The sequence below is a fragment of the Neophocaena asiaeorientalis genome, unplaced genomic scaffold (assembly GCF_003031525.2).
Source record: "Neophocaena asiaeorientalis asiaeorientalis breed wild unplaced genomic scaffold, Neophocaena_asiaeorientalis_V1.1 scaffold7, whole genome shotgun sequence".
Taxonomy (NCBI): domain Eukaryota; kingdom Metazoa; phylum Chordata; class Mammalia; order Artiodactyla; family Phocoenidae; genus Neophocaena; species Neophocaena asiaeorientalis.
The window spans coordinates 23,432,376-23,447,029 of NW_020185337.1; the positions used below are offsets into that span (position 1 = coordinate 23,432,376).

The 14,654-nt window shown below is 37.9% G+C and overlaps 1 protein-coding gene across 3 annotated transcripts in view; it reads left to right on the plus strand.

The window, feature by feature from the left end:
• Positions 1-14,654, plus strand: part of FSTL5 (follistatin like 5) — a 649,684-nt gene that overhangs the window by 482,582 nt on the left and 152,448 nt on the right. For all 3 annotated transcript variants that reach the window (XM_024736115.1, XM_024736116.1, XM_024736117.1), the window contains exon 7: positions 497-617. In XM_024736115.1, the coding sequence (XP_024591883.1) occupies positions 497-617 (121 nt within the window). The remainder of the gene's footprint in view (positions 1-496; positions 618-14,654) is intronic.

Here is a 14,654-nt window from a genome sequence, read left to right on the forward strand (position 1 = left end):
GGGAGGCTTAAAAAAATCCTGTTCTACTGATACGGCTATAAATTTTATGTCTGAAACCACACTGTTTTAATATTTTTTTCCTAGGTAAAGATATAATTAAAGGATATAAAACTTAATAGACAATTAAAAATGTGAAGAATGTAGTTAGGAGCTATTTATTTTAGCTATAAATAAGAAAAATATTTTATACCTTTATTCATTAAAATGTAAACTGAATTAGAATTAATATGTGAAAATTCAGTTATTTTATATAAGCTCAGATATTTCAAATAAATACTGAGATTATACTTTTTAAACAAAACTTGTCTTGAGAAGATAGTAATTACAGCCTATAAAATCTTGCAACTTTATAGAACTAACAGTGATCATTTTGATAATTTAAAGATAATATTTTAATTTACTTTGCTCCTGAGTACATTTTTTTTAAAAGTGAATTGTTGAAATACATTTTAAGTAAAAACAGCTAATTTTATTTAATTTTACTTTTTTTCTATAGGACTTTGGAGATGATGGATCCTTATATATTACCAAGGTCACCACAACTCACATGGGCAATTACACCTGCTCTGCAGAGGGCTATGAACACATCTATCAGACTCACATCTTTCAAGTGAATGGTAAGAAATGTGGGGGTGTTTTAATTGCTTTTTGCTTCAGTAGGTATTCAAAGACTGTCACAGTTGACTAGGAAGGCTTCATTTTGAGTTTCAGGACTTACTGTTAATGTAAAACCCTTCCAATTAAAAAAAGGTAAGTAAATAAATTTGTACCACTTTTCTCATCATGAAACATTACAGAGTAACTCATTCTGACTGGAAAATTAAAGCATAGGAAATTTAAACTATTTTTTCAACTTTAGAATATCAACAATTAGGCAACTGTATAAATTTTAGAAACTGAAAAAATTAAGCATTTAAAAATTTTAGTTAGATCAGATGTTTAGTTGATCTTATTAGTGATATAGAAAACTTATTATGTACAGAGTTTTGTAATCTCAATAATTAATTTAATGGCTTTAAATTAATTTAAAGCATTGGCCAAGTAGGCTGATATCAATCTTACAATCAGTGCTTTGTTTTATTTCTGACTTAATTCACATTTAGTTGAATTGATAATAGGATTGTATGTATGATTCATTAATACACACTAATTAATTTCCATACACATATATACATTAATTTACTCTATGGTTTACAAAAAGGAGGCAGAAACTTTCTGGCTTTCTGTAGGAACAGCAAGGTGGCTAGTGTGACTGGAATGAATCAAGAGGAGAGTGGAAAAAAAGTTTGAAAAGATTGGGGAGCTTATGGTTTTGTTACTGAATTAAGTCATATAGACTCTGCTACCCCTACCCGGCAGGGCAGGGTTCTTTTTTTTTTAAATTTTTATTGGAGTATAGTTGATTTACAATGTTGTTAGTTTCAGGTGTACAGCAAAGTGAATCAGTTATACATATATCCACTCTTTTTTTTGGATTCTTTAGGGGAAGGTTCTTTTTCTGTTTTGTTCAAGCAGCCAATATTGAAGCTGCAGCTGAAATTGACAAAGCACAAGCTTTATTCAGTGACCAAAGAATGGAGAAGCAGGAACTAAATTCCCAGATCAACTTCTTGCCTACCTGGCAAAAGGAATTTAATTTTAAAGAGTGAAGGCAAACGGAGGAGGAATGAGACTAATGATGGGGAGTTATGTGCATTAGTTTACTGGGGAAGGGGCAGTGCTTTTTCGAGGGAGAGGGGTGCCACCCCCTTTTTATCTTCTTTTGGTCCTTAGTGTCCAGTCATGGCCACCAGGTGGGTGTGTCACTGAAAATGCTAATGTAGGAAAATCAGCATACAATGGGATTGAGGGTCTGTTGGAGTTCAGATTTATTCCCATCTTGGTCCCAGCTAGTTCCATTTGTTTTTTTGTTGGCAGCTTCCTTTCTTATCTCTGGACCCTTTAACGTAAAGATTTATGTTAACTTCTGCTAAAAGTGGGGTTGGAGGGTTTTGAGCAAAGACTTAGAGCAGCTCTGGCAAAGTTTGAGTATAGTTGACACTCTACAGAAGCAGATTTAGGTTTTGGTTTCTGGTGCAAATCCATTTGTCAGCTAGACATGGGTCACGGCTTGGAAATGGGCTTTCACAGAAACCAGTGAATATAACAGACGAAGTGTGAAGGAGGTGAGGCTTGTTCCCAGTGGTCTCAGATGTTTGGAGTTGGATGTTCAGAGATAGCAACTGTCCCAGAGGACTCAGTCTTGGGAGGACAGGACAGGAGTGTGTGGGGGATGTTCCCTATCTGGGTGCTGCATCCATGGTGAACTGGTGGTTGTAGGCATCCTGGCCCTTGTCTCCCTCTTTGCGGTGATTTTTACTGGCTAATGGCCTAATTGACAAAACTGATGCTTTGAGGTGGTGTTTTTGCCAGGGATCCTGGTCGCTCTCCGTTCCCTTTTCTCGCAATGGCATGTGGCTAACCAAAAGTTCTGTCTTTTACCTCTCATCACTTCTAGCCCTAGTTTGTCCAGTCTAAGTACCTAGCACACTAGAGTTCTAGCTAGTTTGTAGAGCTGTGCAGGGTCCATGTTCTACCTGCATCAGAACCACAGGAAAAAATATCAAAGATTTAGGACCTGAGCTTCAACAGCACTCTCTGAAAATTTGATTTGAAATCTGCATTTTGATAAGCTTCTCAGGGAATTGTGATGCATGGTAGAGCATGGGAACCATTCTAAATGGATGCTCTTCTGAGGGTCTGCTCCCCAGTCCCGTCCGATGTAGGTTTCTTACACAACTCACTCATTTGCCATGCTCCAGCTGGAAAGCCCAGGAAGAAGGCTTTGAGCCAAACTGCAGGCATTTATGTTGTAAGATGTGCCTTGAGTGGTGCTGGGGAAATGCAGTGTCCCTATTTCATCCTTCCTGTGCATTAACTATTTACTCTGATATCAGGTTTTTCTGAAGATGGAATATGAGAATAAAGGAATAATGAGGTCTCAGAAACAGTGCTGCCTCTCCTCCACCTTCAGGCTTAGCATTATGAATTAATTAAGAGTAATTCAATATTAACAGTGATTGCCTAGACTAAGCACTGGTGCTTTCCTTTTCCCAGGAACAAAGATCCCTAAACCTGGGAGTAAAACCAATCTCTTCCTATTACCTCCTACTACATTTAATCTGCTTTGAAATCCTTGGTATAAATGTTTCTATGAAGGGATGGGGTTTGGAAAGAGAAGCAAGGATATTATGTTTGTTGAAAGTGAACAGAGAGAGAACTGTGCAGTAAGTGGAGAGTCACTTGGGGTCAAGAGAGGGAATTTCATTTTGCAGATGTGATTATCTTTTATGTTGATGTGAATAGTCCAGTAAAAATGAAAAGCAGCTCATATAAGAGAAAAAGGGGAAAATTGCAGTCATCAAGTCTTTAAAAAGTTGATATAATCTAGTACACAGATGGAAGGGCTGTTCTTTGGAAGATTGGTAGTTAATCTGTTGAAACAGGGAGGAGGACAGACAGTTTGGGAGCAGATGCTCAGGGTGGGAGCATGAGGAAATCCTCTTTGCATTGCTTGGATTATTTCAGTGTCATTAGGAATAGTCCCCTACACACAAACGAGTTCCATTCCAAGAGCACATTTGTAAGTCCAGTTTGTTTGTAAGTCCAATAAAGTTAGCCTGGGTACCCAACGAACACAATTGGCTATATAGTACCGTACTGTAATAGGTTTATAGGTTTATAATACTTTTCACACAAATAATACATAAAAAAACAACACAAAAAATAGAAAGCATGTTTTAATCTTACAGGACAGCCTCTTGAAAAGTACTGTAGTGCAGTACAACAGCTGGCATCCAGGGCTGGCATCGAGTGAACAGGCGAGAAGAGTTACTGACTGGAGGAGGGAGGGGAGGTGGGAGATGGTAGAGCTGAAGGATCCTCAGTAATAGGAGACGGAAGGCCAGCTGCCATTTCACTCACGCCTGACGCTGACGGCACAGGTTCTGGTTCCTTGCTGGATTCAGTTCTATCTACCCTCTTGAAAAAATGATCCAGTGATGTCTGGGTAGTAGCTTTTTTTTCTCATCATAGATGACACGGTAGCACTGGGTTGCATTCTGAATGGCTGCTGTGACCTTCATGTACCGTTCTACATTCAGGTCCTGTGCCTCAGAAACTAACAGTGCCTCCTCAAATAAAGAAAATCCTCTTGCCATTTCCTGTGTCGTGAATCTCTTCAGTTCTTCGGTTGCTTCTCTTCCTCTTGTCTCTCTTCATCCTTTCCCTGGGCCTCCTATCCCCGGTGCTTCTTAGCAGTACCAGCCACTTCACCGCTGCTTTTACACTTGCTTCCAGACATCCTGATCTTGAAATAAAGATACTGTGCTACTGTACTGTATACAGTCCTGTACAGTACAGTACACAAAAGCACAACTACTTGTAGAGGATGCCCTTATGTGACAGTGTACGCCAGACACCGGAACTAACTTATGTGATTGGACATGTGAACGCACATTCACATCTTTGAAAGTTCGTAACTTGAAGGTTCGTATGTAGGGGACTTACTGTACCAACTATTGAAAGTGGGCAGTTTGTGAGAGCTTTAGTGATTCGAGGAGAAAAGTTGTAGGGAGGTAGGATTATAAAAATAGCAGTATGTAGTTGGAATGTTGGGCACATCTTTGGGTGTTCTTGAGATGATATATATTAGTATGTTTTCTTTCTGTTGTGGTTGGCTGCGAATTTGTGATCATAGAAAGAGGAGATTTGGGTTTACCAACATCTTGTTTTGTCACATGAGTACGTAGGAGAGAGACATTATAAATTTAAGTACATTTACAAGAGAATGATTATAATGATGGAACACAGAATAAATGGTAAGGTAAGGAAAGTTGTAGGTAAGGAAAGGTGTGAGACCATGAGAGATGAGGAACGAAGTGAAAAACTGACTGGGGTATCCAAGTTGGTCAAATACTACTAGAGTGAGGTACTAGAGAGAAAGAAATAAATGCAAAACCTTCCCTCAAAACATTTTCTGAAGGCATCTGGCAATATCTGTTTATAAGAAACACTTTTATTTAGGTCAAGCATATATAAAGGAGTATATGGACCATTAAGATCTGACAGATGTTTAGACAGCCCAGTGGTTCTTCTAAATCTGACTTGCCAGTGTGCTTGCCTTATCTGAGAGGGAGAAATGAAGTATAGACTAACACTAATTCATCAAATTCAACCACAACCGATAAAAAGCAACCAGCCTTGTTCTACTGCATTTTTATCAACTAGGGAAGACAATAAGTATATTTCAAGGATCATTTTTAATATTTAAACCTATTTGAAGAGGCCAAAAACCTGGGTAGAAAATGTATTATGCGTGGATCGGTAAGAGATTATCTTCAGCTGCTGTAACAGACACCCCACATAACAGGGGCATAAAGAAGATACCAGTGTGGTGTTCTTATGTGTAAAAGAAGCCCAGATGGTGTGGCTCAGGGTGGCAGCCCCGCAATGTCATCGCTATCCTGTGCTCCACTATTTGTGGTTAGAACATTGTTTCCTTTCTCAATGTTTTCCAAATGGAGGTGAAAATTCCAGCCGGCATTTTCACATTTCAGCAGGGAAAAAGTAATCAAGAGGGAGGAAGAACACTTCCTGACACCTGAGAGCCCACTTTTAAAAGAACTTCAATGGAAGTGCCAACAGTAACTGCCATTGACCCCTAAATGCAGAGATTGCTAAAGATGCGTCTTTGACCTTGGGGTTTGCCATTCACAAGGATGAAACGCTCACCTATTTAGGAGGAAGGGAGGAAGGTGAGAATAAATACTGGGTAGGTAACTAGTTGTGTTTATCACTTCATAGTAAAATGTTTAGAAAGGGTAGAATTAGCTATAAAACAGCAGCCCTACAAATCATTTGCTAAATAAGTGATTTGTCGCTTTTCTTGGTGTTTCCCTTTCCTTTGGTTTTATATTGTTTATATTTGGCATAATAACTTTAAATGTATGCTTTGTATATAAATAAGTCTAGTAAACTTGAGGTCACTCAGAACAGTTATAGGCCAATAACAAAAGAATAGTTGAGAAGGAACTGTGACCCTGAAAAATACAATGAACACGCGAGAAAATGCAAATTAGGTAGACAAATAGCACATTTATGGACCCAATAAATCTCTAAAACTAGTTTAACTCATTTTTCAATCTCTATCCACTTTTCAGAAAAGGTTAAAAAGACCTTTAGAAAATCAGGTTTCCATAGGGAATTTAACATATTTATCTTAACAATTTGTCAATTAGCTATAAAAATAAAATATATTATTGATTACCGTAAAAAGCTCTGCAAATACCACAAGTCATTGGAATTTCTTAAAGAGTGTTTTTGAAGTGCAAAGTCTACTTAAATATCCCTGGGTGCGAGCCAAATAAAAGTCTATCAGTAGCCCTTTTTCTTTTCAAACAATGCTAAATTAGGTTATTGAAATATGAAAGTGCTTCTGTGTCCTTGTCAGAAGAAACATTATGTATAAATCAAAGGAGCTTGACTCTACCAGTGCAATTCATTTCATGCTTTTCTTTTCCTTTTTACATAAAGCAAATCGGCTTTAGATCTTCAGCTTAGGATACAGAATGTATGAAATTTTAAAAGTCATTCAGTGTTTACACTACCCTCTGGGCAGAAAGCTCATCCATATTAAAAAAAAAAAAAAACCCATATGCATGCTGTTATTTCTCCCTCCTTTATTGTTTAAGACCTCACATGTAATATCAAGTGGATTTGTTTTTCTACTCATGTCAGAAACTTCTGCACAAAATTTCTGGTTCTATAGGATGTCTATGTAGAACACCTCTATTTTTCTCCTTCAGAATTTGGAGCTAGCCATATAGACATCAAAGCATCATCTTCTTACGGATAAAGCTTTTTAGAAAAAGTGGCTTAAGTCTGGAGCAACAGTGGTCTGCTTCTTCATGCATCATAGAATTGAACTTGCAGTTTCAGGCAGCCTTCCCCGCTAAGCTTTCAGCAAGGACAAAGCACAAATGGGAATATAACCTTCCTGCAGGCAGTAAGGTCCGGAAAGCAGGAAGCAAAAGGCCGAGTGCCTCCTCTCCCTTCTTCCCACTGTGAGTTACTAAAGGATGAGAGAGAGAGAAGTTTTGAGGGTCACTCTGGCTCAGTGATTCTCTAACTGTGGTTTTTGAGCAAGTAGCATGAGCAGCTTATTTTATTTTTATTTTATTTTTTTAAAACATTTTATTGAAGTATAGTTGATTTACAATGTCATGTTAGTTTCAGGTGTACAGCACAGTGATTCAGTTACATATATATATTCTTTTTCAGATTCTTTTCCCATTATAGGTTATTATAAGGTATCGAGTATAGTTCCCTGTGCTCTACAGTAGGTGCTTGTTGGTTATCTGTTTTATATACAGCAGTGTGTATCGGTTAATCCTAAACTCCTAATATATCCCTCCCATCCCCTTTCCCCTTTGGCAACCATAAGTTTTGTTTTCTATGTCTGTAGGTCTATTTCTGTTTTATAAATAAGTTCATTTGTCTCTTTTATTAAACTGCAAATTCTCAGGGTTCACCCATACCTACTGAATCAGAGGGTCCGGCCATGAGGTAGGATGATCTGTGTTTTATAAACCTACCTGATGACTGATGATAAAGTTGGAGAACTACTGGTCCAGCAGTTTGATTCCCCAGAAACATGTGAAGCAGGAGTATATGTCCTTCCTCAGATTCTCAAGCTTTATTCTCTTAATTTTGACTTTAAAATAAGCATATAGGGATCTCAGGGAGTGGCTGTTGCTTCAGGGGTTGAGATCCGACATGTATCAAATCAGTTTTGCCCTCAGTCTTGATGATTTGCTCCAAGCCCCACTCGGGCCTCCTCAGCTGTGGTGGACATCCCCTGACGACTGGTCATGCAGGAGTTTGTCTCTCTTCCACTCTCCTGAGGACTTTATTTGACACAGGAAGCTTTATCAGCCTCACTTCAGGTAGCCCAGTTGTGTCAGGGATTGAATGCCCCCAGGGACAGTCCTTAACCAATGAGGGACACGAGGCAATGGGTAAGAAGCCCAGCACCCGCTCCTCAGTGGGCAGATTCTCAGGTGCATTGTACCTGATTCCTCAGAGTGTCCTCACCGGAATTAACCCTTTTTTGTGCTATTTTTCTTTCCTCTGTCGTACTTTTCCTACCCTTTAACTTATGCTTCCTGGGATCATTTCCCAAATCAACCATCTGAACCTAACTTCTTTTCTCAGAGCTGAATTTGGGGACACTCGTAGTTAAGAGGTGTCCTTAACTTAATGACTTTGCTTCCCTTTTGTATCTCCCCCCCTGAGAGCTACTGGTGGGCACTCTATGTTTGCTTCCAGAAGGTTTTTAAATATGATAGAACAGTACATTACCTCATTAACTCCAAGGCCTAAAGATTCTTTCTATTATCTCCCATGCTAAATTATGTGCAGTTTTTAACAGAGCTCTTCAGAGCTTCTGCAATTAGATTAAATCGTGATATCAAGATACTCCAGTTACGCAATAGTGAGAGCATAGACATGCTCACATTTTAATAGATAATCTAATTATTAAATTCCCGGAGAGAAATAATACTTCAAAGATTAAAGTTACAATGAAATTAGTCCAAAGTAATTAATATCCAAAAGTAAATTCTTCTGCCCTTGTGACATAAAGTCTAAAGAAAGTCTGAAAGTTTTAAGGACAAGTAAAATCTAAACAGTCATGTCCCTCCTTAATTTTTTATTTTGCTTCCTCTTGGTGAAGCAGTTTCTTGAAGTTCATAGTTTTGGGAGAACTTCAACATCTCTCTCCTGGGCTGATTCTCACTGGATTTAAGTGTACCCTCATGCTGTGTGTTTTCAAATGGTTGCATCTGTTCTCTATTCATTATTTCCTTGTATTCTGCCTTCTGTTGGATTACATAACGTTTAGAATTCTGTTTTTTCTCCGCTATTAACTTATTAGCTATGGCTTTTTGTTGATATTTGAAGGTGTAAGTGAAAGCTTTGTTTACAATATACAACTTTAACGTATTGCCATGTATCTTCAGATATTTTACCACTTCAAGTATAAGAACTTTAATACAGTATACATTGATCTCTCTTCTTTCCATTCCATTCATTGTGGTAATATTGTCAAATATTTTACTTCTATATGTGTTATAAACCTCATAATACATTGTGTTATTTTTTCTCTAAATAGTTAAATATCTTTCAAAGAATTAAAAAAAACACAAGAAAACAAGACTTTTACATTTGTCCTTTCTAATTCTCCTCATTCTTTCATGGAAATCCAAATTTCTGAATTTTCCTTTAGCCTAATAAACATTATGTAACAATGTGAAGTTCAGATATGCTCCTGATACATTTTCTCAGCCCTTGTTATTTAAAGATATTTTAATTTTTTCTTCATTAAAGAATTATTTCTGCTGGATATTGAATTTGGAGCAGATAGTTTTCCTTTTTGTTTTCTTTCAACACTTTTCACATGTTATTCTATTACCTTCAGGCTTTCATGATTTCTAATGAAAACTCTCTTATTTCTAGTTTTTTTTTTTTCTATTTCTCTTCTGTTTTTGCAATTTTCTCCTTTTCAGTGGGTTTCAGCAATTTGATTATGAGATGCCTTGGTTTTTTTTTTTTTTCTCTACTTAGATTTATCCTGCAGGGATTGCTCAACTTGAATTTTTGGTTTACATTTTTCAACAAATTTGGAAAAATAAATTGTCAATTCCTTTCAAACAGCTCTCTCCCTCCATTAGGAATCCCATTACCAATATGTGTTATTGCTTACTATTTTCACATAGACCACTAAACTCTGTTCATTTTTTCTCTTCAATCTTTGTTCTTACTGTACTTCAGTACAGATGGTTTCTGTTGCTTTGACTTCAAGTTCACAAATCATTTTTGTACGTGTCTAGTCTGCTATTAATCCCAACCAGAGTATTTTTGAAATTTATTTCAGATATTGTATTTTCAACTCTAGGACTACCATTTATTTTTTATGATCTGCATTTATCCCCCATTTTTTCATGTTTTCCTTTAAATCTTTCAATCTTTTCATGCCAGATATTAAAAAAAAATTTTTTTTGCTAATTTCATCATCTCTGAAATTGTCTCTATTGACTAATTTTTATTTGCATATGAGTCTAATTTTCTCTCTTCATGTCTGTTAAAGTATTTTTAAATTGGATGGTGAAAATTGTTGAGAGAGATTTGTGGGATACTTTTGAGAAGTATTGATTTTTGTTTTGACATTAATTTACCTGTATATCAGTTTCATACTTTAGAGTTTTTTAAACTCTATTTGATTATTTCTAGAGTAGCCCTTATACTAGAAGTTTTTCATTAACCTTCTAAGATTCATTATTTCTGGAGTCTCTATGAGCTCTCCAATCTGGTTTTTCAGTTAAGTCTCTCCAGTCTGAAGTCTGATTAACCCAACTCATATGTCACCTACCACTATGTACGCTCTTGGAACTTTTAGAATTATAGCTCCCTGGTTTTATTTCTTGCTAATTGAATTTTGCCTGACTTTGTGAAGTTTTATGCTATGCATTGAACCAAAGACCCCAAAGACCCCTATTAAGATTCCTGGAGCTCTTTCTCGACATATTTCTCTCCCTTTTGGTACTCTGTCCTGCAAATTCCAGCTGCCAAGCTTTCCTGAATTCCAATATCTTTATCTTTGGTTCATTGAGAACTTTTGATTCCCCTTCTCTGCATCAATATCAACCAAATGCCTTTTGGCTGCTAGCTGAGGCAGTTCTACAGCTCATCCCACTTTTTTTCTTTTTGCCTTATTTCAGGAACCATAGTCCTCTGCTGCTGGTTTCCAATATTAGATAACTGTTGTTTCCTGTGTATTCTATTTATCTGTGGCAGAGGGTTTTTCTCATTAATTTCCATCATGATCTTATACCTCATAGGAACCATTCTTAAAAACCTGATTGGTTACATTAGTTAAAGGCATGTTTTCTTATGACCCTCATTTGTAAAAGTTCTGAAAGTTAGTGGATATGGTTAATGTAGACAACATCAAGAAGATATCAAGTAAACTTAGAAATTACAAGTAATACTTCTTTGTTCTCAGAGTTCAGTACTTTAATTCTGTCCAAAACCACCACAGCAGGCACTCAGTAGTATATGAAGGAAGGGGAATGACAGAAAAAAAAAAAAAAGTTGGTTTTGCTGTGGAAAGATACGACTCTTTCTGTATCAACTGTCCAAGGTTAAATAGCTTATATTTAATTGATCAAACCCACACACAAATAGGTTAGTTTTGTCACTATATGTGGAGAAAACTTGATTTATCTTCCAAATAATTCTCTTTAGTCTTCTTTAGTAATAAAAGATCAGTTTTAGCAGGCCTAAGACCACCCACCGAAACCTACCGTTCCCAGATCTCTTTGAAGCTAGATGTTGTCCTGTGACACATTTTGGGCCAATGGAATGTGAGGGTAACTGATGCATTTACTGTCTGAATTATGACCAAAATAGGAAAGCTATGTGCCTGCCCTTCCTCTTTTAACTGTTTCTGCTTTTTTGGAATATGGGTCTGGTGGTGGTAGCTTGGGGAGCTATTTTTAATTTGGAGAAAGTCATGCTTTGATGTTTGCAGAAGAACTAAAATAGAAGGTGCCTGGGTGTGGTCGGCTGAAAATGTCTTAACAAAAGCCATTCACATCCTAATCCTTGGAACACGTGAATGCTACTTTAAATGGCAAAGGGGACTTGTATACGTGATTAAGTTAAGGTTCTCAAGATAAGGATATTATTCTGGCAGGCTCTAAGTATAATTATAAAGGTCCTCATACAAGAGAGGCAAGGAAGCCAAAGAAGAAATTAGGAGATGTGATGGCAGAGGCAAGAAGTTGGAGAGACCTGATGAGTGAGTAACAGGCCGAGGAATGTAAGTGGCCCAAGAAACCAGAGATTGCAAGGATGTGGAGTTTCCCCTAGAGCTTCCAAAAGGAACCAACCCTACTGGCACCTTAGTAAAACTTATTTTGGTTTTCTGACATTTAGAAACGTAAGAAAACAAATTTGTGTTGCTTAACACCACAAAATTTACGGTAACATGTTACAGCAGCAAAAGGAAATGAATACGTCATGTATGCAATGAGAGCAAGTTACCCAACCATCGTCTGGCCACCTACAAGGCCTTATGTCTTGTTTAAGCCAAAGTATTTGGTTCTGTGTTAAACCAGCTTAATCCATGTCCGCACTGTGAAGCCACCATACCCCTTTATGACCACATATCAGGATTTATATCTTATTTAAGCCACCGACAGTACTGTTGCTCTGTTTATTCCAGTAGTTTAACCGACATCCTACCTTCATTTATCACGTTGATTCTCATTTCTCCTGCAGTCCAGCTGTGGGTTTATGGGGGGCTCTGTTTCATGCAGCCATCTAGTGATCCAGGATCAGTCTCGCTGCAGTCCATAATATCACATGAGACAGTGCTACGGAATGGGAATGTCCTTGCTTCAGTCTGCGAACTATTTGTTACCTGGTGATGAGATAAAGTATAGAAATTATGAGTAATCTTTAAAATTTTTCCAGTAAATTCATACTGCTACATCATCTGTGAAAGGGGTCTTATTTTCTGGTAACTATAGAAATGGAAGAGGGAAGACATCTTCAGCACCACAGATAGTTTTAGAATCACTTCCCCAAGGCCTTGGAGCCCTCCACTGGATCGTCTGTGTTTAACAGACCACATGTGAAGGATCACCTCGGAGATTCATAGGGTGGGCCTTGTGGTGGCAGACAGTATTTTTGCTGCTTATCAGGACTCTCAATTAGTACATTCTATTGTAGAGGAGTCTGAGAGAGATAAACTGGGACTGGGCTCAGAAAGAAGAGGGAGTGCATTTAGTGTATATCTAGCCTGATTTTGCCACAAGAGCCCAATAGTCATAAGCTTTCTGGGAGAAAGCGCAAGCCGTACAGTGTCCCCTTTCTCAGAAAAACAATGTCAAGACAATCACATAGCCCTTGGGAACAGGCGTTTTTGGACCCAGTGCCCTGATGGAATTACTTGCATTTGTGAAACCAGATCCATAGGGATTACACCAAAGCCCCACACTGTTTTAGCTGGCATATATCCTCTAGCTGATTCTGAAACAAAAAATGAGATGAATGTTTTTGGAGACTGTGCCTTTGGGGGCTACTGCCGACCTAAACCTCCCGTGAGCTCCACAGTGTTTCATGTCCTCAGTCTGAAAGTTTTGAGACCTTGTGCTGTACTTATTTCTGCTACGTCTCTCCCTGTTTCTCATGCTCTCTTGTTCGTAATTGTTCCATGATTTCTTTCAGGAGGGATCAGCCCCTTCATCTGGCTCTTTGCTTTCTCCTTTGCTAGGGCCGTGTGCTAGAAACAAGGGTCTTCCTTCGTGTTTATCGCTCTCTGCTTTATGGCCCACACACTTTTGTTCTCATATATTTCTTTATATATAGTCCTGGGGGATCTGTCGCCGTGAGAGATGTGAAAATATTGCATCTGGGTCTGCCAAAAGCATTCACAGTTCAAACAAATATTTTCCACCTTCTCCTTACTGATTTGAATAATCCCACCCAGGGGCTATTCTTCCATTAGACTGGTATCTCACTTATGCCCAGACGTGATCCATCATTATCTTCCCTAGAGTCCTTTTAGTACGTTTCATCTTGGCTGTATTTTCCCTCAGAGTCCTAATTCCAAAGATTGTCTGGTCATGTGCCCTTAGGTACAGAGCCCAGCTCCATGAGCACCTGCGATAGCTGTCGCTTTGAAATGCATCCGGGGTACCAGGAGAATTTTTTACTATTCCTCTGTCTTTCTAACATATTTTTCCACAATTTCTGTAAACACTTGATAGAGATTTATGAACTATTATTATTATTTTTCAGTAATCCTACCTAACAGTATTATTCCTATTTTTGTGTATCCCTAACTTCACATTTACGAGTTAAGTCACATCCCGTCTCTGCTTAAAATGCTAAATTGGCTCCCACTGTCACTCAGATTAAAAACCAGTCTCTTGAATGCACATCAAAACCATAAGTGTTCTGACTTTGCAGTATCTTCCTATCACATCCCTCTCCCTCTTGCAAACTCCACGCAGCCGCTCTTAATGCTCATTGCCTTTCTGTCCTGAAATAAAACCGGTTCGCAATTGGCCACTCCCCCTGCCTGAAGATACTTTGCCAAATCCCCACGAGGCTTAGTTTCAACCACTTTCAACTCTTTGGTTAAATGTCCCTTTCTCAAGGAAGACTTATTCAAAGTACACAGTTTAAGATTATGACAAGTCCTCGCCTTCCCACACTTTTGGTCCCTCTCAATTTTATTTATTGACAGCACTATTACTTTCTAAAAAGTTGTGTACATCCTAGCATACTATTAATACTGATTTTTTTCCTCATATCTCAACATATTTGAAATAGGGATACATTCTACAAAATATGGTTATAAAAGCAATGGGCCTATTAACGGGCAACATTTTCTTCTTTGTTAATGGTATATAAATAATAGCATGTTAAATTTAAGTAAATAAGGTAAATATTTATCTAATATGTTTATAGTTCATTTTTGTTCTTCCCTCACTGGAGATTTCCTCTCTCCCTCTCTCCCTCTCTCCCGCTCTCCCCCTCTCCCC